Source organism: Mustelus asterias, chromosome 20 (genome assembly GCF_964213995.1).
Source record: "Mustelus asterias chromosome 20, sMusAst1.hap1.1, whole genome shotgun sequence".
In the NCBI taxonomy this organism is placed as follows: Eukaryota; Metazoa; Chordata; class Chondrichthyes; order Carcharhiniformes; family Triakidae; genus Mustelus; species Mustelus asterias.
Window position 1 is genome coordinate 34,253,772 of NC_135820.1, and position 26,122 is coordinate 34,279,893.

The 26,122-nt window shown below is 42.7% G+C and overlaps 1 protein-coding gene across 1 annotated transcript in view; it reads left to right on the forward strand.

Moving 5' to 3' along the window:
• quoa (quattro a) overlaps positions 1-26,122 on the forward strand; it is a 129,415-nt gene that overhangs the window by 7,604 nt on the left and 95,689 nt on the right. The window contains exon 3 of the mRNA XM_078236058.1: positions 16,565-17,876. Coding sequence (XP_078092184.1) covers positions 16,565-17,876 — 1,312 coding nt within the window. The remainder of the gene's footprint in view (positions 1-16,564; positions 17,877-26,122) is intronic.

Here is a 26,122-nt window from a genome sequence, read left to right on the forward strand (position 1 = left end):
TTGTGTAGAGGTAGCCAGCAAATGATGGAATTGGCGTGAAAGTTACATTGTGCCAAAATGTGACAGGCTCAATGGACCAGCTGGTTTGATTTGTTACTGTCACATATATTAGCATACAGTGAAAAGTATTGTTTCTTGCGTGCTATACGGACAAAGCATACCATTCATAGAGAAGAAAACGAGAGAGTGCAGAATGTAGTGTTAAAATTATAGTAAGAGTGTCGAAAAAGATCAACTTAATGCAGGGTTGGTCCATTCAAAGTCTGATGGCAGCAGGGAAGAAGCTGTTCTTGAGTCGGTTGGTACGTGACCTCAGACTTCTGTATCTTTTTTCCGATGGAAGAAAGTGGAAGAGAGAATGTCCGGGGTGCGTGGGGTCCTTAATTATGCTGGCTGCTTTGCCGAGGCAGCGGCAAGTGTAGACAAAGTCAATGGATGGGAGGCTGTTTTACATGATGGATTGGGCTACATTCACGACCTTTTGCTGTCATTTTTCATCAGTTTGTGCATTAGGATAGACTCCCAAGGCTGTGTCAAATTAACTCTTCTTATTTAATAAAGGGTAAACAGCTGATCACAAATGGGTTGGAGGAATAAAGGTTTAAGATAAGACGAAGTTAATAATATTATCCATGGAACACAGTGATTCCTACGTTGCTATGGAACTGAGAATATATCATCTATATGAAGCAGCCAAAGAGAATTGAACAGATGAAGTAGACTGTCTGAAGTTTCACCTAATTACCTTTGAGGGCCATGGAGACATTCTTAAGAATCTTCCATTAGAAGATTCAGCAAGCTCATAGAGTCAGTTAATTGAACATGCGCACAATTATACAGATACTGTAGAAGGAGTGGCTTACAGCACTGAAAAACATTTTATACTTCTATCCAGCATTGTGTGATGTTCTGGCAAACCAGAGTTGGTTGAAATACAACTTTTCTGTTGCACTGGGAAACAACTAATTTCGACTCAGGATTATCACACAACCTTGACTGTTGGATGGAAGAGCAGATGTAAATAAATATACTTTAAAATAGTGCATTCCATCCATCCCAGTCACCTTCAAGCACCAGGACTTTGAAACATGAAAATAGATAAATATTTTTGTCAGCAATATTGAAATGTTATATCCTGCATGGAAAGGATTATCGGGAAGCTGTCCCATGGTACATACCTGTGTTGAATGCTCCCTCCACCCACATTGTCTGTACATTTAAGACCTGGCTGGCTGTAGAGATTTGCATTCTAATCAGTATTCTGTAATTTGATTTCTGTGTCTGTGCCCTGTTTGAGAACAGATATCCACTCCATCTGACGAAGGAGCTCTGCTCCGAAAGCTTATGGTATTTGCTACCAAATAAACCTGTTGGACTTTAACCTGGTATTGTGAGACTTCTTACCATGGTACATATACAGTGGAGCCCCATTTTAACGCGATGGTTGGGGTCCATAAAATGTGATCGCGAATGTTATCGGGGTCGCGCTAAATCGGGGTCACGCTAATTCACTAAACCGGAAATAGTAAAAAAAAAGGATCCGTTGCGCGATTGCGTAATATCCAATTTTGCACTAAATTGGGGCGTGTAAAATTGGGGCTCCACTGTATTTATATATATATATATATATATATCTATCTATCTTCTCAGAGAGTCCCTCTGGATAAAGGATGACTAGCTTCCACGTTAAAAATTAGTTCTTAGGTGACTGAGGAGACCAATGCATGACCTACAGACCAATTTATGGACAGCACGGTGGCACAGTGGTTAGCACTGCTGTCTCACAACTCCAGAGACCTGGGTTCGATTCCCGGCTTGGGTCACTGTCTGTGTGGGTTTGCACATTCTCCTCGTTTCTGCGTGGCTTTCCTCCGGGTGCTCGCGTTTCCTCCCACAGTCCAAAGATGTGCAGGTTAGGTTGATTGGCCATGCTAAATTGCCCCTTAGTGTCCCGGGATGCGTAGGTTAAGGGGATTAGCAGGGTTAACATGTGGGGTTTCGGGGATAAGACCTGGGTGGGATTGTTGTTGGTGCAGATTCGGTGGGCCGAATAGCCTCCTTCTGTACTGTAGGGACTCAATGATTCTATGAAAATCTTCCATCCTTGTTTGTGGCTGGGATTTGCCAGTGTCACTGAGAGTGAATGGAGTTTTGGCTGGAACGCTATGGATGAGACCAGAGAATCCCACCCACAGTTTCTGTCACAGGTGGGGAAGACGGTGGTTGGAGGAGGAGGTGGGAGGAGTGCCGGTTTGCCATGCGCTCCTTTCACTTGCCGCTTTGACGCTTGGCAATGAAACTCGAAGATGTTCAGATCCCTCCTGGATGCTGTTCCTTCACTTTGGGTGGTCTTGACCAGGGATTCCCAGGTGTTGGTGGGGATGTTGCACTTCCTCCAAAGAGGCTTTGAGGATGTCCTTGAAGTGTTCCCTCTGCTCTCCTGGGGCTTGCTTGTCAAGCTCCGAAGCATTGTTTTGGGAGTCTTGTGTCAGGCATGTGGATGATATGGTTTGTCCAGCAGAGATGAACGAGTGTGGTCAATACTTCATTGCAGGAGATGTCAGCCTGAGTGAGAACACTGACGTTAGTATGCCTAACCTGACAATAGATTTGCAAGATCTTGCAGAGGGAGCGCTGGTAGAACTACTCCAGGGTTTTGAGGTGCCTGCTTTACATAGTCCACATCCACGATGCTGGCGGCGAATATATATATAAATATATACACATGCAGAATAATTTTCACAAAAAGATAGGAGCCACAAAATGCACTTATGCAGCTACTGTTTTTTTATTGTGGCTGCATGGAGTGGAAATTGGAAGGATGTAGTGTAGGCAGACTAATTGACAGTCAGCGAGCATTTGATGCCAGTGCTGCTGATTTGGGCCTCAACACAGCAGACATGTTGCTGGGCACTCAAATGATCTATCCCACAACATCTTCGCCTAGATTCTCTGGCCTTGCCGCAGTACTTTTCTCAGTGGTGGGAGGCGGCAAGCCATTGGCCGGCAGCGGGATCTTCTGGTCCTGCCGCTGTCAATGGGATTTCCCACACTGCCAGGAAACCCGCAGCGAGGTTTCGCAGTGCGACCAGAAGATCCAGCTGGCATGGAGAGCCAGAAGATCATGCCCCTTGTGCATAGCTTGGCTTTTGTTATCGGAGTCAGTGGCCATATGGTCAGTCGATAGCCCCAGTCACCCAGTACATACATAATTCCCTTTAAACTTTAAATATCAGTAAAAACCACGCTTCTACAACTTTGAAAGCAATCAGCAACTAACTTGAAATAAGTTAATACATTAGTGTCCTCTCTTAACCTCACCCAGCTGAATATTCCCAATCACTCCCCCCACCCCCCACCGCCCTCCACCCCCCCCCCCCCCCCCCCCCCCCCCCGCCTCCCACAACCCCATCACCACCAGCAATACAATTATAGAGTATTAACTTATTTGAAGCAAAGAACCTCATCTTGCAACTGGGAAATATACAGCTTGCTGGGCTCAGCATTGAGTTCAACTGTTTCTGATCAGAACCTCAGTTCTATTTTGTTTCCTGTTTCTTTGCTGCTTTTCCTCACACTTCTTCCTTTTACTGTGTTTTTTTTTGCTTTCAGACTGCCGCTCTTTATGATTCTCCATTCTCTCCCCCCTCGACTCATCTTTTCAATCTTTGTTTATCCCGTTGCCACTCCCTTTTGCTTTGCATCATGAACATTTTTGGTTTTAGCCTTTCTTGCCTTCCACCCTATCACAGATCTTCTCTTTTGTTCTTTTTCCCACCCTTGCCACCCTGGCTGATTCATCTAATCTACACATCTTGGGACCCTAAGGCGCAATTTAGCATGGCCAATCCACCTAACCTGCATATCTTTGGATTGTGGAGGAAACCAGAGCACCCAGAGGAAACCCACGCAGACACGGGGAGAATGTGCAGACTCCATACAGAGAGTCACCTGAGGCTGAATTGAACCCGGGGTCCCTGGTGCTGTGAGGCAGCAGTACTAACCACTGTGCCACTGCACCGCCCATGTCTGAACCGCCAGAAAACCAGACAGCAAACTGCATCATCACGGCATGAACAGCAGCAAGTCTGCATTGGTTAGCTAACAGTAAAGAACCAGGGGCCTGGCAAAGCGGCAGTGATGGGAACATGAAGGCTGTGAACAAGTCTGCTCCATGCTGCCACTGCTTTCTTACAGTAATGCCTCAATAGCCCTCGCAGTGCCTTGGAGGGCAGGTTTCTGGATTACTGAGGATAGCCGGTAGACCTTGTTTGAGCACAGGTATCCACAGCTATGATGGCAACAATCTGATCTTGCATCAGGCTCAGCTTCCACGGTGGCACCCAAATCTGGGGTGATTTCTCCTTGTACTGTGATGGAAAGTGAGACGTCACATCAGATGCTGCACTGTGGATGAATTTTCTCATGATGCTGGCCACTACTTTCACACTGGAGACTAACTTGGGCCCCCTGAGTCATGCAGCCACTTAAAAGCAGGTTTGACACAGGGCTGCATGCCGCAATCATTTAAATGAGTGGACAGCATGAGATGAGCATGGTGTCTGAATTGGAAGCAACATGTGCAGGTTAAAGATGCATCATGAACCAAGAGCCCATTTTCAAGAGCTGTCCAATTTTGGCCCCAAGCAATCAGAAGCATTGAAATTGGGCCAAATGATAGTTTGTGGTTTTTTAAAAAACCTGAAGCATCCCAATTTCCATTAATTTTGTTTGAAAAATCTATTTGGAATTCATTTTAGAGGAGGACGAATTCTGATTCTCTGCGCGACAGTGCTGAATTATGATCTGACTTGTGCAGTGGACGCCATGCAAAGTAATTTTAACCTACACACTTGGGAGAAAAGCAATGGGCGGGATCATCTGCACACACACACTCTCACACTCACACTCTCTCACACTCACACTCTCTCACACACTCACACCCTCACTCTCACACTCTGTGGCATTGGCTGGTTTTGGGATCTTCCCATCCTGCTGCTGTCAGTGGGTTTTCCTGTTTTTTGCACCCTTCGCTGCCAGGGCACCCATGGCAGGGGGGTTGCTGTCGGCAGGGCTGGAAGATCCCACCAACAGGAACAGCTGTACAATTTTGTCCAGGTTTTATTCTACCTATTTGTTGGAGTAACATAACTCAGATCTCAGACATGAAAAGACGTATTCTAATGAACTCAGCCTTTCAATTAAAATTTCTGTGTTATCTCCTCATCTATAGCTATAATGACGCAAACATGAACAACTCAGTCTGCTTCATAGATTACAGATGGGATTTAATGCGTTCCCCATAAAAATGTTTTGCAGCAGAGTAGGCTGCCCACCATCGACTAGTGACGGGATCTTCTGATCCCACTACTGTCAACAGGGTTTCCTGTTATTTGCACCCCTGCTGCTGGAGAACTAGCGGCGGGTTATTGTCGTCAGCGGGACCGGAAGATACCGCTGGTAGGAGTGGCTGGAATATTGCCCTACGGTCGACTGGGAAAGATGGAGCCATTCTACATGGTGCACATTCTAGTCAGATCCCTGTTTGGAAAATGACTGCGGATTATATTGTTTGTATTGTGAGCTGTTTTCCCTCTGGACTCCAGTGGATCTGGAATTCATTGTTGATAACATTATCGCATTTAACTTGTAAATATTCATTGCATTTAGGTAATGTACATGGTGGAAGAAACATTTATTAAATTGAAATTCAATAAATAAACTGACAGGATTGTGTTGTTTGAAAGAAAAACCTCAAATATGTTCTAATAAAAATTTGGATAACAGGAACATATTTAAGTGCTTCTTGCTTTTAACTGAATACAGCTCATGAAGGTACAAGAGACATCACCAGTTCACCCTAATAATGAGGCCTAAGGCCTCTGGGTGCTTTCACGTGAGTTAGGCTTGAAGTTGGACACCAGGTTAATTTGTATCTTTCCTGATTGTCCCTGTGGTTAGCAGTTTTAAGTGTCAGCATTGGAACACAACAGAGGGACATGAACTGTGCCCCCATGGTTTGCTGCAATGCGCTTGCACTTCCTCGCCGGGAGCTCAAAATCGGAGCAACTTTACAAAAATAGGGTTAAACCTTCCATGGTCCCATACTGCCTGAGCCTTGCATGCAGCAGGCATTGGCTTGCTATGGCCTCCCGATGGCCTCAAAATATAAACTCGGCCTTTTGGCTAAGATCAAGTGTAGTATGGATCGCCTGCACTTGGTTGAGGTCATTAGGTTACGCTGAGGCTTCATATGTTTCATATGAAGCAATTTTTAAAAGCGGCATCTCGGCCTTTTGGCTAGGATGCAAATGAGCTCAAGTCTTGGAGGAGGATCCTCCCCCTTCTCCAATCAGCTTGACTCATGTAGATCAGACCCAGGACAGGGTGGTTTTGGTCTCCCGTCCTGTCTTGTCAGCCTGGATCTGAAATGTCTCAACTTGTTGAGACTCTGAATTGGATTTGATTTGATTGAATTGGAAAAGTATAAAAAAAAATACAAACCAGAGTGACTAAGTACACCCTCAATCAATACAAAAGCTTATTGTTTCAAATAACACAATTCAACTTTAAATTAACACAAGTCATCTAAGATTCTTAACACAGAAATATCTTGATGAGTACTATAAGCAGATTAGTAATTTCCAGATCGTGCAAAATAATTAAAAGTCTAACAAAATTTGAAATGTTTGATTACCAGATTGTAAAAGTGATGGAGTTATGAAAAACATAATTTGTTTTCTTCCCTAGTATCTGATCGATAACTGAGGTAAAAACAATATTTGAGTCTGAGGAATGCACTTTAAATTTTACCAAGTTTAATTTTCTATTTGAATAAAGAAATAGCTTCAGACTCTGAGGATTTTGCTCCAAATAAGTCCTGACATGTTCGAGGCCAGAACATTTCTGTCAAACAAACCAACAGAATCATCATTAAAAGCTGAAAGAGTTCACGGAGTGAAAATTGTTTTGATAATGCAACATTTCAAGATGTTTAGTACTCCCATGCATCTGTTATTACTGTGAATAAGTCTGGCTCACTTTTTAAAGCAAAGAAGTCATGAAAGATATTAAGACCAGTAAAATATGATATAAAAATACAGGGAAACTGTATCCTCCATTTAATTTACAGTGCGCGTATTGTTAAAGCCAATGAAAATTAAACAGCCGATAATTCATAGTTTAGGATCCTGGAACAAAAGATTATTTGGCAAGCTCTGCTGATAGTTTGTTAAATCTCAGTGTAAGGTGGAGGTTATGTCGTAGGGATATGAATACTGTTACAACCATGTGAGGGAGGGGGTGAAATGATTATTCTCCCATTCCAGGTTTGATCGTAACATATTTAGTAGTATATTTAGCGAGGATACACTTCACCATGTCTGTAAGATTGCTACAATTTACACTTAAGGGTGTAAAGAATTAGTCAGACAGGTTTTCTTAGGTTAAACAAAGAACAAGATAAGTTTATTGAAACTATTTCCTGAACTAAAAAAAAAGATAAATCACAACCACATTTCACACATTTGGCCGGACTCACATTCATCAGTATAGATGATAGAGTAACAGGATAGGCTTACAGGAATTTTTGCAGCTCATGAAAGATAAAGCATATGAGTACAGGTAGGGTTAGCTGTTCCTTGGCTGGTCTTGTTGCAATAGTTTTCCAGCTGTTTTATTCAGCTGCCCTCCTGGATGTTGTATAGAATAAATCTCCACACTTTCTTCTGAAAAGATCTCAGGTTGTGGTAGATTTGTCTTCGCAGGATGGTTACTTTGCGAATTGGGTACAGCATCTCTGAGATAGACAGACGGAAAGCGTTCACAGCCTCAAACAACCTGGGTTCAGTCAGCATTGTCTGTTGTTCATCTCTCTTTTGTTTGGTAAGGGTCCTTGAAGCACCTTGTTGGATGTATATTCCAAAGAAATTCTATTAGTTCATACCTGCTGCAATTATTGTTTCAGAACAGCTAATTGCATTTTGATATCTCACCTCAGAAACATTTAAAATGTCTCAGGATGGGGTGAATCAACAAGAGATGGGATCTTTCATGCCTCCCAGGAAGTTTAGTAAACTTGTGTGTATTGCAGCATGTTGGGCAGTTTTGTTATTGTCTGCAAAAGGTCCCAGTTTTAAGTCCAGCCAGAAAAAGATAAAATCAGAAATTGTATAATCAAAAAGCACACCCATGTAAAAATACTTAAAATTATGCAATGCAACCATCAACCATATTGCACTGTCACTCCAGAAGACAATGTTGCTTTAGCTCTTTCTTTGAATGCAGAAGTGACAGATAATGGTGCTGTATCTCGACCCCCTTTATTTACTTTTCATCCTGATCGTGGCAGTTTCAGTTCAATTATGGCACAAGCTGATTGCAAGGAAAGTGCACTCACACATTGTATTAACAAAATGCTTCCACTGCATGTTAATAACCCTCACTGCAGCCTACTATTTCCTTTTCTTAGCCTCTACATTGTGACCTCTTTAACTGTACCTGTCAAATTAGTGCCTGACTCGAAATTAACTTTCCTTTTGTGCTGCGGATGCCTGACCTGATTGAGACCCACATCATGATTGAGATTGACCTAAACTAGTTTTAGTATTATGATCCTTAATGTCTATCAAAGGAAAAAAAAAATGTTTAGTTCCTAAGTGACCAACCTACAGATTTATTACCGCCTCTGCCATTCGCCCTATTTCTTTGTGAACGAGAGGTGGGTGTGTTAGAAAAGCTCTTGCGTCCTGGCCCATGACCAGAGGAATGTTGAATGCAGACATTGTTAGTGGGATAAACAGCTGGTCACTTGGAACTGAATTTCGGCACTGTTCCTACCCAACAGGAGGATAATAACTGTGCAGCATCCATGTGATTCATTTGTTTTTCTACAGATGCCCCACAGAAATATAACTGTTTAGCATGAATGTGCAGTTCAAATCCACCCTCAACTGTGAAAGTTTATTTGCTGTGTGTGTTGGAAAGAGGCCTTACTTCTTCTGGGAGAATATGAGTTAACGACTCTGAATAAGAATTCTGCCAAATGTTCAAAAATAGAGAACTGAAAAGTATTGCTCTAAATGATTCTTCAGTCTTCCAAGTAATTCTCACTGACTGAATGTTAGTTCTGCATTTTTCCCGAAGGAAGTGAACATTTTACAGCTTGTGAACAGTTGAAGTTTGCCTAAATCCCATAGATTAGCAGAACTTTTATAACGTGTTCAAGAGAAAGCAAGCATTGCATCTGCATGCTAATTCTTCTCACACTCTGATCTGTTTGATGCATCAAACACTGCGGTCTGTTGAACTGTGCCAGGAGCCCACATTGGCACAAACCCGCCTCAATCCTTCTGGCTTCGGATGAAGGCTCCATTTATAATGTTAGTTTTCTTTTTTTCTGATCAGGCGCTGATGAATCTGCACTGTATTTCTAGAACATTCTATTTTGTTGCCCTATTTCAAGATGACCAGTCCATTGCTCTCAACCAGTCGAGAGTGCAGGCCGTAAAATGAGAATTTGGCTTTAAATCCTGACAACAACAACTTGCACATAGTGTGCCTTTAATGTCACAAAACATCCCAAAGCACTTCGAAGCAGCAATATCAAACAGAATTTGAAACTGAACTACATAAGGAGACAATGAGTGGGATTTTCTGGCCGTTCCCATTGACAGAATCTTTTGGTCCCGCTGACGGTGATCCCGTGCTGCGGAATTCCTGCCAGCAGAGGGTGCGAACAATGGCAAACCTCGTTGACAGTGGTGGGACCAGATGGACCCACCGCTGGCCAATGGCGGGCTGCCTCCGCTGTGGCAAAACATGCCATGGGGGTGTGAAAAATCCCACCCATTAAACCAGGTTAATAAAAGTTTAGTTAAAGAGGTAAGTTTGACATAAACTAGTATGGTAGCAGAAACACATTTTTGCATAGATTCACCAAATCCGCTATCTAAATCTGCTAAAAGTCTTATTTTGCCAGGAGGCACAGATATTTGAATACAATGCCTCATCTTCCGACAGGGTAACTTGATTTGTAATAGGGAAAATGGCAGCAGATGATCGCGTTGCGCTATCAATTCTACAACGCATTTGCTTATTCAGTTTCATTGTGTGTTATTTATTGAGATTCCTCTCTTGAAACGGTTTAGAATATTTTTTGTGAACACAGAGGAGGTTTATTTCAGTCAGACAACCATCGTAAACAAACTGGCCACAAATGCCACAAGACTTTACTATTATGTGTTCCCTCTGCCAGCCCCTGTGGTTCTCTGTCCACTGTCTGATTTAAATCTGTGTCCTCCTTTTCTCGCAGCATGTCATTTCAGATTTGATCTTTTGTCTGGTCTTTTTGCAATTGTGAGAAAAGTGTTCCAAATGTGGAAGACACTTTCTCTTGAAGCAAGACGTTTGGATGCATTTAAGAGGACGTACAAGGTACTGGTGAGACCAAATCTGGTCCCCTTGTTTCAGAAAAGATATTGGCCGGAACTCTACCACCTCACCCGCCCCGGAATCAGAGCGGGCGAGGCTCCGACAATGGAAATCTCCATTGACTTCGGGTGGGAATTTCCGGTCTCGCTCCAGTAGCGCAGTGGGCCAGGAAATGTCAGTGTAGTGGAATTTAGTGGGATGCCCAGCCTATCACAAGTTTGCGAGGGCTCTTCTTTAAGCGAGGCTGATTACAATATGGAAACCGTCATTTCCATATCATAAGTGAGTCTGGGACGGTATCGTTTCTCTCCCCCCCCCCCCGCCATCAGTGCCAGGAGAGGTTCCCACCAGCGGGGATCACGTCTGGCCTCATCAACGGGGACCAGACGTAATCATCCTGCTGGTGGGGACAGAAGCTTTGAGCTCCCTCCCCTCCCCACCACAGGAGGTTGGGGGTGGGTGGTGTGCCAAGTGGGCAGTGCCAGCCTAGTACCCTGACAGTGCCCACCAGGCACCAGACACTGACAAAGGAGGGGGCTGGAACATGAGGGGGTGGGGCCTACTGGGGTGGTGGTCGTGGGGGAAGGTCCTGCTGCGCATTCTGCATTAGAGATTTGTTGAAAAGGGAGGAAGGGAGGGAGGGTAGAGATCGGGGCTGGCGATGATTGGAAGGGGGGGGTCACGGAGGTCGGAGATCAGTGGGGGAGGGGGTCATGGAGGCCGGTGATTGGGAGGCCAGTGATGGGGGGGAGCAGTGAGCACGCGCCTTTGAACCCGTTTTAGCCCCCTGTGAAGCATAGAGTGACAGAAATCCATCCCACAAAAATTAAGGTGGGAAAATCTCCTGTTTTCCTGCCGTTTGGGCACTTTCTCTTGTGAAAATCGTCCCATTATTTCATTGGAGGCAGTTGAGAAAAGGTTCACTGAGATGATCCCTGGTATGGAGGGATTGTCTTGTGCGGAAAAGTTAAACAGGTTGGGATTCTCCTTCTTTGAATTTATAAGAATGAGAGGTGATCTCATTGAAACATGGAGGATTCTTAAGGAGCTTGACAGGGTAAATGTTGAAAGGATGTTTCCCCTTATGGGAGAGTATAGGATTGGAAGCCATAGTCTCAGAATAAAGGACGTCAGTTTGAGACTAAGATGTGAAAAAATTTCTTCTCTTTGTGAGTTTTTAGAAAAAAAAATCTCCCTGTCACAGAGAGCTATGGGGGCAGAGTCCTTGTGTATAGCTAAGGCTGAGGTAGATAGATTTGTGATCAGGAAGGGAATCAAGAATTACTGAGAAAGGGCAGGAAAGTGGGCATGAGAAATGTCAGATCAGCCATGCTCCTAAATTGTGTAGCAGCCTTGAAGGGCTGAATGGCCTCCCCCGTTCCTATTTCTTATGGTTTTATGGTCATATTAGGGTGAAAGGAATAGCACGATATGCTGGTTGATTTAGATAAAATTAACAGGAGGAGGTTTGTGTGAAACAAAACTGGCAACATAGACTAATTGGACCACAAGGCCTGTTTCTGTGCTGTATATTCAATGTAAATCTATGCACAAGAGACCTACTGCATCACCTTCTAAAGGTAGCTATTGCCACACATCCCTTAACACTCTTCTTCTGGGTGAAGATCAATCCTCACTACTTCATTATTGGTTGTTCTTTTCCATTGGCTTTGTCCCCATTGAATGCTGGAACACGAGGGGCTTGATTGTTGCAGGGTCAGGATGACTTGCAATCCTCTTATAAATGCCGGGCAGATCCCAATTCCAGGATTCCCGACTCCATTCACAGAGTTTCCGATTTTCGGGAGTGCCTTTTAAAGATGCGGGCTGATTTGGGTGGTGAACCTGCAGCCTACACTGCCAACCGGGCCAGCTCCATTGCAGTGATAGGCACGTCCTAGTCTCCGTCAAGGAGTCAGGCCAGTTGTTTTTAAAGAATCATGGTTCACGACACCCTAGAGGTGCCGTAATCCATAGTCTTCTGCAGTAAACTGTTTAAAGAATAACTTCAAAGGGTTTCATCATGCCCCCATGCCAAAGTATGCCCGCTCCCCACCCCCAATGACCCACATGTCTCCTATGCCAAACTATAGCACATCCATGCCCATTAAGCCACTAAATGCTGTATAGCAGCAATGAACCCATAGTGTCGGTTGCATGTGTCAGGGCGGCACGGTTAGCACTGCTGTTTCACAGCTCCAGGGACCTGGGTTCGATTCCTGGCTTGGGTCACTGTCTGTGTGGAGTTTGCACATTCTCCTCGTGTCTGCGTGGGTTTCCTCCGGGTGCTCCGGTTTCCCCCCACAGTCCAAAGATGTGCGGGTTAGGTTGATTGGCCATGCTAAAATTGCCCCTTAGTGTCCTGAGATGCGTAGGTTAGAGGGATTAGTGGGTAAATGTGTAGGGATATGGGGGTAGGGCCTGGGTGGGATTGTGGTCGGTGCAGACTCAGTGGACCAGATGGTCTCTTTCTGCATTGTAGGGTTTCTATGATTTCTATGCTTCTATGAAGTAAAAAAAAAGCTTTATTAAAAAAACGAATTTTTACTACAACCTAATAAAAGTGTCAATCATCCAGAACTTTTCAAGTATAAATAGTTGAAACTGCATGCATTTGAGATCTCTTTATCTTGTGTAAACAAATATTGTGAAATTGACAGTATTGATCAGAGAACCCAGCTGTCAATCAAGCAATGTCTTTCCTGCATGGGGTGGGTAAGGTAAGGGAGTTGGATAGGTGAGGTGTGGACAAGGGAACAGCATGGGTAATGGGGTAGATTGGGGGAGGGGATAGGGTGGCAACTGGGTACAAATCTGACGTCGAATCAGGGAGAGGTCAGGTGATGAGGTTGGGTCAGGTCCTGTTAGGTGTCATTGGGGAGAGTCGGGCAGTCAGGAGGGAACTGAGGGGTGGGGGAGTCAGGGAATTAGTGGAGGGATCAAGAGGTCGGGGGGGGGGGGGAGTTTAGGGAAGGACACGGTGGTGGGTTGTATAGTTACCCAAGAGTTACTCTAGGACTTCTGTGTGAGATTTTCTGGGCAACTATTCAGGTAAGTAAGTCAGAATTGTCCGAAGTCTCTGATTCTAACTCCGAATTGGAGACTTCTTCATGGAGACCCAGGAAGCAGTGGAATTACCCTTCAGAAGCTCAATGTTCCTGGCTAAGTCCCTTGGAATCATTGCATTAGGACTTCCAAGGGGCTCCATCATGCATCTTGGGAGGTCTATCTGGTCTCTGACCATCTGAAGATTGGAAGAACCTGGTCAATATTTCATATTTCTGCTCAACCTTATTTACAAAAATATAAATGTAAAATATTCCATGAGCCATTTGGCAGCATAATGGAATATAATTATTTATTGATTTTGATTTGAGTTGATTTATTTCTGTCACAGGCATTAGTATACAGCAAAAAACATTGTTTCTTACGCGCTACACAGTCAAAGCATACCGTTCATAGAGAAGGAGAGAGTGCAGAATGTGGTGTTACAGTCATAGCTAGGGTGTAGAGAAAGGTCAACTTAATGTGAGGTAGGTCCATTCAAAAGTCTGATGGCAGCAGGGAAGAAGCTGTTCTTGAGTCGGTTGGTACGTGTCCTCAGACTTTTGTATCTTTTTCCCTACAGAAGAAGGTGGAAGAGGGAATGTCCGGGGTGCGTGGGATCCTTAATTAAGCTGGCTGCTTTTCCGAGGCAGCGGGAAGTGTAGAGAGTGTCAATTGTGTCTTTGGAATAAATATATTCCTTGATATATTTAAGAGAAGTAAAACGTTGTAATTTAATAAGCAAATTCAAAAATGAATTCATACATAACATATAAATATTTTTAGTAAGAATGTTTACTGAAACACAAAAGATGAATTAAGCAAATTGTACTGAAACATTCACAAGTTTCATTGGTGGAGAATAGACAGTTTCTTAGTAAATTGCATCTTTTCCAGTATTTAAGAACTTTTGAAATGTTCCTATTACCTTCTGAGAACCTTAAAAAAAAGCATAATTTGACAAGCCTTCACAAATGGTTTGAAGCTCACCCTTCTCGTTATATTGACTGGGGGGCATGGCTGATTTTGTGATAGAGAACTGGCTTTCACAGTATCCTAGGCAGAAGGAGGCCATTCAGCCCATCGAGTCTGCACCAACCACAATCCCACCCAGACTCTATCCCCGTAACCCCACATATTTACCCTAGCTAGTCCCCCTGACACTAAGGGGCAATTTAGCATGGCCAATAACCTAACCCACACATCTTTGGAATGTGGGAGGAAATCAGAGCACCCAGAAGAAACCTACACAGACATGGGGAGAACGTGCAAACTCCACACATTGAATTGAACCCGGGTCCCTCGCGCTGTGAGGCAGCTATGCTAACCATTGTGTCACCGTGCTGCCCGTGCACCATGCTTCTGATGTAAATTTTTAAAAATTAGCAATAAAGATTGCAAAACTCGATTTACGCTCAAAATAAACCAACACTTATAACTCCTTGATAATTGGTTTGGTCTATTTTCTGACGAACTTTACCAGTAAAACCAGCACAAAGTGGTGGGAACCCTAGCCATATATTTTTGTAGCACGTTCAATTTAGGCACAGAAAAATCAGTTCAATTGAAACTAAGGATTACAGGCATTTTTTTTTATTTTTAAGAAAGCCCAAAGCTATAATCTTAGCTAAGAAAAGATTGTTAAATGCTTTTGTCTGTTTAATTAAGTATTGTCTACATTGAAATACTGGAGCTGAGATGTTTTGCTCCAATTATACAGGGCCTTGGTGAGGCCACACCTCGAATATTATGTGCAGTTTTGGCCTCATTATCTGACGAAGGATATTCTTGCTATAGAGGGAGCGCAGAGAAGGTTTATCAGACTGAATCCTGGGATTGCGGGACTGATATATGAGGAGAGGTTGAGTCTGTTAGGATTATATTCGCTGGAGTTCAGAAGAATGAGGGGGATCTCGTAGAAACCTATAAAATTCCAACAATCTATCCTAGGTAGGCTAGATTCAGGAAGGATGTTCCCGATGGTGGGGAGTCAGAGCCAGGGGTCCTGGCCTAAGGAGATGGGGTAAACATTTTAGGATTGACATTAGGAGAAACTTCTTCATCCAGAGAGTGGTAAGCCTATGGAATTCGCAATCACAGAAAGTAGTTGAGACTGAAACATCAAGAAGGTGTTAGATATAGATATAAAAAGGGAAAAAGAGGATATGGGTGGGTGCAGTTTGTTGAGTTGGATGATCATATTGAATGGCAGGACAGGTCCGAAGGGCTAAATAGCCGACTCCTGTTGCTATTCCCTATGTTTCTATGTCTAATAATTAGGTACATGTACAATTACCAGCTGGAATTCTCCGGCTGTTCACGATGATGATGATGTTCTCTGATCCCGCCAGTGGCACACGCTCTTATTGCGTGTTTCCTGGCAGTACCAGAGGCTCCAATCACCAGTGAATGGTGCCCTGCTTCCCGCTGCCGAGAAAAAAAAGCTAAGGGAAGGCCAAAGAATCTTGCTCAATGCTTCATTTAAACTGGAGGAACAGCACAAGGATAATTACATTATGGTACAAGAGCCCGTTCATTCAATGATCAAAGGTTATATGCTAACGTTTTGTTTTCATTAATGCACCAAGCACTTAGAAACCTACTGGTTACGTGAATATGAAAATTCCCTGAACCCCCAGGTGATATTCATTTTCTTGTCATCCTCCCTATCAAGTCACACTGACTTAAAAACAATAGCATCCATATCCAGATTAAGCTCTTTAAACATTGGCATTTGAATGTGCAAAATTCTCGTGTTCTCAAGTTATGTAACTTAACCAGCCTAAGTGCACAAACATCACTGGCTATCCGAGTTTAAAATGAATAAAATCAGCCAAAAACCTCCTGCGACAGTTTCCTTATTCAGGTTGATAGTGCAGTTGGAACCCTATTGACACTTCAGAAGCCTGTAGGTTAAGATCACAGATAGTGCATATTGGGTGTTTTAACAGCCCACTGACAGGCAGGATTTATATCTATCTTCATATTAAGGATAACTTGCTTAGGTAGCTCACAGAAAAAGTTACATGTAAGTATTTTGCTTGACTAAGTTTCCTATTAATGCAGCCTGCATGTTCTTTCCCCTCAGACTAGGTATTCAAGTCTCCTGTTCCGTCATGAAGGCTGGCCTTTGTGTCTCCACGAGAGGATAGTGATACAATTGTCATCATTCAACATCTTCCTTTTGCGCCCTGGTGATTTCTATCTACAAATACGACCTGTTGGAAGGCAATCTACACGAATCGTGCTGAAATGCCTGAGCAAAGACCTATGCAATGTGGAGGAAAAGCTGGTACCAGAAGTCTCCTACACCAATATTTTTACAGCGGAATGGTTGGAAATGATAAACAGTGAACGTTTTGGCATACCATTACACACGTGCCTGTTAGCCACAGAGAATGGGGTCGTGAAAGTACTTTGGACTAAAATAGTGAATCCTGAATTTGTAACAAAAGTCAAAGAAACACCAGCACCTGGACTCAAAATGTGTTCCGTTCAGGAAACACAAAATGACTTTGGTCCCACTGAGATGACATTACAAACTGGAATGGAAACTAATTGTTTATTTAACGCTTCCGAGCCAGACTCTGATACTAAAGATGATAAAAGCTTGTCCCCTAACTTGCCTCAGGTAGAAGGTGCAGAATGTCTGACTCACCAGCCTCTGATATTGGGAAAGGTCTCCCCAAACCTATGCGAACTCTCGACTGAAAATGTTGAAGGGGACTATGTAGATTTAATGATGTTTTCTAAAGAAAAGTGTTCTGATAAGCGGACTACACATCCTCCGTCTTCAGTAGTTCCAATGAATGGCACATGGGCATGTGGAGGGTCGATAAGGTTTGCTGCAGAACCTTGTACACCATGCTTAAACAGAAGGTCAAGCAGAGACTTGGAACACAAAGAGATGAAATGTCGCTATCGTGAATCTTACATAGAAGCTCTGCAAAACCCTTTGAATTTTGGGTTCAGTTTTCAAGAGACAGAACCTTCTAAAAAGAATAAGGAGGAAGTCTTGACCAACCACAAGCTTAACAGTGGTTCAAAAACTCCAGTCTGCTGTAGGCAAAAGCTGGAATCTATGAAACCCAGCAGATCTCCTGTCCCATCACCATCTAAGATGACAAATGAGGACAGATTATTGGGACATTCCATTCCGCGTCCTACCTCATTCAGGGAATCATGTCGATCTACAGCCAAACGTGATCTTCATATATGTTCACCATCTTCAGACATTACCAACAGACATTCACTTCCTGAAGGTCAAAGGTCATGTTTACCAACCGGTGACACTGTATCCTCAGAAACTGTGACTAATAGGAAAGCTATGCAAGTTACAAAAAAGTCTTCAGTTGGTTATATGTCTCCAAGAATCCGTAGACAAAAATCCCAGGGAAAAGGTAAAGATATACAGAATTATACACGTGTGTAACATCTAAGAGTACATATTTGTCACAGCTATTGCCTCAGCCGGGGTGGGGCTGGTTGTGGGGGGGGGGGGGGAGGTGGGGGTTCTGCAACCTATGGCTCTGAAGCCGCATGCAGTTCTTAATTTGACTTGAATTGATTGGATTTATTATTGTCATATGTATTGGTATACAGTGAAAAGTATTGTTTCTTGCGTGCTATACAGAGAAAGCATACTGTTCATAGAGAAGGAAAGGAGAGTGTGCACAATGTAATGTTACAATCACAGCTAGGGTGTAGAGAAAGATCAACTTAATATAAGGTAGGTACATTCAAAAGTCTGATGGCAGCAGGGAAGAAGCTGTTCTTGAGTCGGTTGTTACGTAACCTCAGATTTTTGTATCTTTTTCCTGATGGAAGAAGGTGGAAGAGAGTATGTCCGAGATACGTGGGGTCCTTGATTATGCTGGCTGCTTTTCTGAGGCAGCGGGAAGTATAGACAGAGTCAATGGATGGGAGGCTGGTTTGGACTGGGCTTCGTTCCCGACCCTTTGTAGTTTCTTGCCGTCTTGATCAGAGCAGGAACCATACCAAGCTTCAACATCTCATTTGCGGTTCCCAACCTTTTCCAGTTGGATGGTATTAAAAAAAGCAAGCAAAAGATCAAGAAAATGGGAAGCTGTATTTCTATTGTGAGGTTTAAAAGCTAACCTTTACCCTACACTTCATGTTTGCAAATGATTATTTTAACAAAAGCATCATCATATTCGAAATAAAACCATTTATTTACATGTTTATGGATAGTCCCTTTGATTTGGGGAACAAGTTTTACGCTTGCATTGCTTCTTATGCAGCCACAATTATCAATTATTCTGAAACGATTATTCAAAGCTTTCTGATCACAAGAATCAATAGCTGAAAAAAATCTCCGGTTCTGAGTATATTAAGTTAGATTTTGTTTTAAAGGTGACTTTATTGAGAAATTACTGTTAAAAAAGTTAAATAAGGCGAAAGTTCAGAGTTAGGTCTATTTTAATTTGGATTTTTGTTCTACTATTGATCCATAAAGTTAGATTTTGTTTTAAAGGTGACTTTACTGACAAAATTATAGGTAAAAAGGTAAGAAAAAAGTGATGATTCAGAATTAGGTCTATTTTAATTTAGATATTTTAAATCTATTGATGCGTAAAGTTAGATTTTGTTTTATAGGTGACTTAACCGACGTTACCATTGTTAAGAAAGTAAAATGTGATCATTCAGAGTAGGTCTATTCTAATTTTGATTTTCTTTTCTATATAGATGCATAAATTCAACAAAGTCATTTTATTTATCATATATGCAAATTATGCAGTCTACAGGGGGCTCTTGGCAGTTTGCCAAGTATTTGGCCAAATTTTCATCTTGCAGCTGCTCGTAATTTTTATTTTCGGCAATTCTTTTAAAAAAGAGCTTTTCCCGTAAAGTAGGCTGTCAACTTCTGGCCTTAGCTGTTGGGTAGAAATGAAACAAAATCACTTTGTTTTCCTCTGTTTGGAATGAATATTCCTCTGAAATGAATATTGATTAGAATTGGGCTGAGGTTTTCTTTTGCAAATCACTTGATGAAAGAGGAAGAAAAGCAAGCACTTGTCCAGATGAAAGTGATGATGTTCAGAGTTCCTCAACTTTGAAATTCATGGCTCTCCCAAAGCACTCAAGCTGGAACTTGGGTCACAGTCTGCAAGGAGCATCACAGTTTCAGCCAGGACATGCCCCCCTGCAAAGTGTTCTGTCCATTCAGTTTTATTTTGGTGTGCTTTGAAAGCATTTGGAGGTCTTGTGGCACAATGGGTAGCGTCACTACCTCTGAGCCAGAAGCTCCAGCTTCGAGTCCCACCCCAGGAATTAATGGTTAAGGAAGATGCAAAAAGGTTGAGTGTCAACCTACAAATCCTTCCAACACGCCAATGGCTGGTGGTAAGAGTGGGAGAGACTCCTGGTCAACCACGCTTGCTGTGGAGTGGCGCTCCTCAAACCATAAGCCCCTGGTGACAGACTACTGACCTGTTCTGAAAATTCCTAGTTATGGAAGCACTTGAAGTCTGCCTTACTACACCACTATGTGTGGGAAGAGAATTGGAATTGAAGGCGTTTGAATTTTCGCAGTATTTATCAAAGTTATAAATATTTATCTCAAGTTTTAATATGTAACATGAAGTAATATTGTAGATATTTTCCAGTTAATTTACTAGAATATTAACATTCATAAGACAGCAGCAACTGTTTTAAATTCTAATTTATCAATTTACTTTATGATTTTGTATTAGATTATTTATGAGAAAATTTGCGTAATCTTTTGCCTTTCACGCTAAGTATCAGCAATTAAGCTGAAGAGCAAAAATATTTATGGGGCTGACATTCCTTGGGGCTGTTCTACACTGCCGCTATAACTTTTGTGCCAATGGAATTCCTGCTAAACATTTGAAATTATGGTGACGGAATGGGAGGACCCACATATTTTTCAACAGTAGTGTGAATAAAGAAGGATTAATTATTGGGCGTAACAAGTCCTTTCCTGTCCCTAATCATTCCTATGTTCTTAGAATCATAGAATCATTCAGCGCAGAAAGAAGCCAGTTGGCCCATCAAGTCTCTGCCAGCTCTTTCAAAGAGCTGCAACTAGTCCGTTCCCCTGCGCCTTCCCCCAGCCCTGCAAATTCCTCCTTTTTTTTGTTCCTATTCTTGGTCACATTCACTGCTTGAACAAATCATTTGAAGCAAATTTATTATAAAATAAATAAAGTTGTTCCCTTTGGCCAGTGATGATTTGAACCATTCATTTTCTGTCACGTTCATCATCGGCCCTGTTATTTTGTGCCTTATATTGGAAGAAATGCATGCCCTCATTTATATCGAATGTTGAACCCGGTCTTTTCTGTTGTGATAGCAGATTTACACCCAGCATTAAGAAAGCATATAGCATGATTTTAAAGGGGGGAAGGGGGCGGTGGGTGGGGTTGCTGGTGGTGCTGACATGGTGCTTGCAAGATCCAAAGTGGCCAGTGAACTCAGAGCCTGGGGATAGCAAGGGCTAGCTGATTATAATGACTACACCTCATTAACTTACATTTTCTTGGTAACTTGCCTGAAGGCAAACCTGTTGCAGCCAAACAGGATTGGGAATGCTTTGAAAATAGCGTCCCTGGATGGCATGTCAATGTGCTGAAACCTCTGACACATGCTGGAAATTTCAAATTGAAGGCCTGTCGAGGAGGGTTGTTGGTCACCCAGTCGCTCCCAATTAATGGTGTGCCACTTTGCAGAGACTGTGAGTAGGCTAGGGAGGGCAAGAAATTAATTTTCAATTTATTTATCTTGAGTTCAATTGGGGCAGAAATTAAAGGTCTTTTTAATGATGGAAACTTTTGGCAAGAGGGAATTATGCTGTAGATCATATGCAGTATCTTGCGTTTGGCCACTTCTGTGCATGTGGTCCTTTAATGTTCTGCCTTTGTTTTTCTGCAAGACAGTGGAAGGCCCCATCATGGCTGCCATTTGCTTGCGCTGTTCATGCTCTGCAGGCAGCTCCTATCACCTGGTAGTAAAAGCGAAATGCTACGGGTGCTGAAAATCTAAATTAAAAACAGAAAATGTTGGACAAACTCAGCATTTCTGGCAGCATCTGTGGAGAGTGAAAGAGAGTTAATGATTCGCGTCCATATGACTCGTCTTCAGAGCTGAGTTATCTGTTCGACTGCTCTTCCAGAGTTGACTCAGCATTAACTCTGTTTCATGCTCCACGGATGCTGCCAGGCCTGCTGGGTTTTTACAGCATTTTCCATTTTTATTCCCATCTCTTGGCGTCACTAATTGGGTGCCGAGCTGACAAAAAGTTTAAAGTTTATTTATTATTGTCACAAGTAGGCTTACATTAACACTGCAATGAAGTTACTGTGAAAGTCCCTTAGTCGCCACACTCGGGTATATTGTTCGGGTATATTGAGGGAGAATTTAGCATGGCCAATGCACCTAACCAGCACGTCTTTTGGACTGCTGGCCCAATTAGGGCATTTACATTTGACGATTGCGTCGAATGAGACATTGATATGATTGCTGCCAGAAATGATTGGTTTCCTGATTCTAGATTAAATAGTCCGATCCAGAAACTGGCCAATAGGCAGGAGTGGGAATTTGGTTGCAGGAAGTTGCAGCCATAGGCCCATGGGAAGCATTCTGGCAGTCAAGTAAATTGTAATGGGAGGTCTCAGGATTTTATTTTTCTGCGCTCTTTTCTTAATGGATTATGTGCATTTTGTTTTGCACAAACCTAATTACCCATGAACTGACTGGCTTGCTAGACAATTGCAGAAGGCAGTTAAGAGTCAACCACATTATTATGAGATAGATGCACATGTAGGCCAGATAAGGATGTCAAATATTTTTCCGTAAAGGGGCATTAACGAACCAGGTAGGTTTTTACAACAATCAATGATAGCTTTATGGCCACATTTACTGAGACTAGCTTTATGTTTCAGATTTATTAATTGAATTCAAATTCCACAGCCCCTGTGGTAGGATGTGAACCCCTGTCCTCCTAGCGTTAGCCTCAATCTCTAGATTACTAGTCCAATGACATTACTACCCCACCGTCATCTCCAATGATGTGATTGACACCAGGATGTGATTGGAATGGGTGGAGAGTCCTCGACAAGGAGGCTAGCGTCCCAGCCTCCTGCCATTCAAAAAAACAACCCTGAAAATGTAATGATTTATCTGCTAAGGCTTTTACTGATCATGTTAAATTTGTCCTAATATAGAAATATGACTGCTCCCCCACCCAAAGATTCAACTAAAATTGTAGATTGGGTGCAAATGACATAATTAGGATTCAATCTGCACATTTAACTAGGACCACATTTTCTTCCCGGGGGACAAGTTCACTTGCTGGAAAGAGCAGGTTAACACTGGAGCACAACTGAAAGACATCTGGATCTGAGAACAGGACTGTACAGTTTGTCATTGCCCTTTCTTGAACCCTTTCCCCCAGCCCAGTTTCCACTAAAGATTGGATGCTGAGATTGTGGGATCAAACATTGTGTTTCCCCAGTTTTCATAGCACCATATCCTTTGGTACGTAATATCAGAAGCAACTTTTTGCCAGGAGCCTATTGTCCAGCTACAGGAAACACAGTGTGTACTCAGCGTGATGTCCATTGATGCCGATCGTATTGCGTTATGATGCAATTATCAGGATACTATTGATCTAAGTCATGCCATTGAGTGGGAAGTACTGAACAAAACCGAAACATAATATGATGTGATATATAATATGATGGGGAGCTGTCTTCAATAAATATTGAAAACATGACCTCTTATTTATGCCTTGAGCTGCACAATTATGCTTGCTGAACCCCTGTCTCAGAAGTTGATAAGGAATAAATAGTAAAACCCATCAAACAGTTAATCAATTTCTTGGAAAGTGAAACTTCATGAATAAAACTGACGCAAAATTAAAACCAGTTACGAAGGAACCTAGGAACGAGAGGCCCAATTAATAAATCATGTGCGTTATCAGAACAATATTGCTGCTATTCTGAGCAAGGATTAAAGGCATGTTGTAAATGTAATTTGCATTGATGCTATAGCAAGCAACATTGTACAATGTCCTTACACAAACTAGGAATGCTCCAGGTACAAATTGGATAAATCATTCCCTTATTCTATTCCTCAGTGCTGTCATCAAGCAACAAATGAATCTTTCATCGTTCAACGATTTTGTTGAAAACACTTTGAAGCAAATCCACAGACTGTTAAGCCCACCTCAGACTTTAGTAACCCTTTCATCACTTCTAAAGCTGCCTTCAACTTTTTGAGATCACAACAGAGCAACAGTGATTTGTAAAGCATGATAATGCAGTGTGCGCTTTAATATCAAACACCCAAGCCCTAGGCCATTCATTTAGCCTCACATTTATTATCTAGAATCAAACTGTAACGGCTGCATCCAGCCAACGCCTAGTGTTCTTCCTATTTGGCCATGTTCCAGTTTTCCAGTACAAATGCTCCAGGCTGCTACAAGTAGAGACAATGGCTTAGAATGACAAATGCACAAGTTTCCTTCCATGCTTTAGTTTTCAATAATTCTTCACCATGCTTGAACCAATCTTTTCTAATATGGGCTACCATATTACATAAAAAGACTGTTAACTAGTATCTTACTCCTTTCATATGGCATTGTCTTGAAAAACAAAAGCAATATCCTTGTAATGTTGTAAATAAAAGTCTATCACAATATCATTTTAGCACTTCCTTTAGATGTGTAACTGAGATAATCCCAATGAAGCCAGCTGCAATTCTGGCCCACAAATGAAAAGAGTGCATTAAGAGAATTTTATTTCCCCATACATTTTTAGTTCCAGTTTTTTTTTTTAACCAAAGACATTAGTTGCTGCCCTGGTAGGGCTCTGTGGAAACCAACTATTTTCCAATACCTCACTGATCATTATCATCATGTATAAATCTAGACAATGAGTACAAATAAGCTATTGAACTGTAGGTGGCATTCCATACATGTTCTCAGCTGTAATCCCAAGTGCACACACTTCTCAGTTGGGGCACTAGTTAGTAATACCAAGTGGAAACCCTGGCTAATGCCTCCTTTCCTCCCTGGGGGCATTAATGTCACATCACTACTCTCATCTCAACTAAATTAAGCTAATTCACTGCAGCCTTGGTGGCATAATGGTTAGCACTGTTGTCTCACAGTGCCAGGGACTTGGGTTCGGTTCCCAACATGGGTCACTGTCTTTGCAGAGTCTGCACGTGCTCTCTGTGTCTGCATGGGTTTCCTCTGGGTGCTCCGGTTTCCTCCCACAGTCCAAAGATGTCCAGGTTAGATGCATTAGCCATGCTAAATTCTCCCTCAGTGTACTCAAGCGGACGCTGGAGTGTGGCGACTAGGGGATTTTCACAGTAACTTCATAGCAGTGTGAATGTAAGTCTACTTGTGACACAAAAAAATAAACTTTACTTTTACTTTGCTTTACTTTTACTTTACACAAAGTTGTAGGAGAGTGAACCTGTGGTCATTTAAATCACATTGCAGATGTTTCTAAACTTCAATGATAAAAAAGGAGGAATGGGAAGTATTCAGGATCTCTGGGAGCAACTACAAAAATAGCGGGCTGATCATCTTCAGAACAGTCAGCATCAAGTTACTACTGGAGCGAGACACACTGCTCGTCAATGACCTGTGCCCCAGTTAAAACTTTTGATACCAGTATCATACCCAAACCATTTTTGGAGCAATGAAGAATTACACAGTTGGTCACGCCACTTTTAAATGTAGGAAAGTAGAACTCTTTGCCCCCATTACTAAAATAGATACAACCTCCAATTGTTAGTAAACATTTAAAGTTAGGGTGGTCAGCTTTATTTCTGTCACTGGAAACTTTAAACCGTTCTATGATCGCCAAAATTGCCTTGAAAGATAAGGTTTAAAAATTCTGCCTCATTCCTGTATTTGTTATATCAGAGGCGAGTACAACTCTATTATGTGGTCACAAGCAATCCACAAATGTGAGTTTGGCAAGAAATCTGACATCTATACTTTGTATTTTACAAGTGAATACTATTTTGCCCTCGTTCAAATATGGGCTTGTATTCTCTAAAAAAAATTCTAAGTCCCCAACGTGCAGGAAAATGTGAGTAAATCCTGCTAGTTTCTTTAGCTTGATTTCCAGAATAAATCTCCGACACACTGTGCATTACAGAGTGCCCTTGTGTGATTCACTCTGGAAATGGGGCCTATTACTGCCCAAGAGGCTGGCAGCATAACACTGAGCGGGCCACAGCACATGCGCCGAACTGTCAGTGCGGAGATCACCGCACGCGCAGTGGCCCCGCGCTGCCACCCTCCTGATTGCTGGCCAGCCTGTTCGCTGGCTAGCCCTGATCTGCTCACTCCCCCCGCCACCAAGCCCAGTGCAAAGTGACAGCAGGGCTCCCCCACTGATTGCCCCCCCCAATAGGTCCTGCCCGCTTAATAGGCCTCTCCCGCTCTTGTCCCACCCCCTTCCCACTGCCCAATGCCCAGTGGGCAGTGCCAAGGTGCCCATTTAACATTGCCAGTTTGCCCCTTGGGCAGTGTCAGGGTGCCAGGCCGGCACTGCCAGCCTTGCACTGTCCAAGGGGCACCCCCCCCTTCCACTCAACCTCCCAGGGGGGATGCAATGACCTCTCTTCCCTCCAGCAGGGTCTG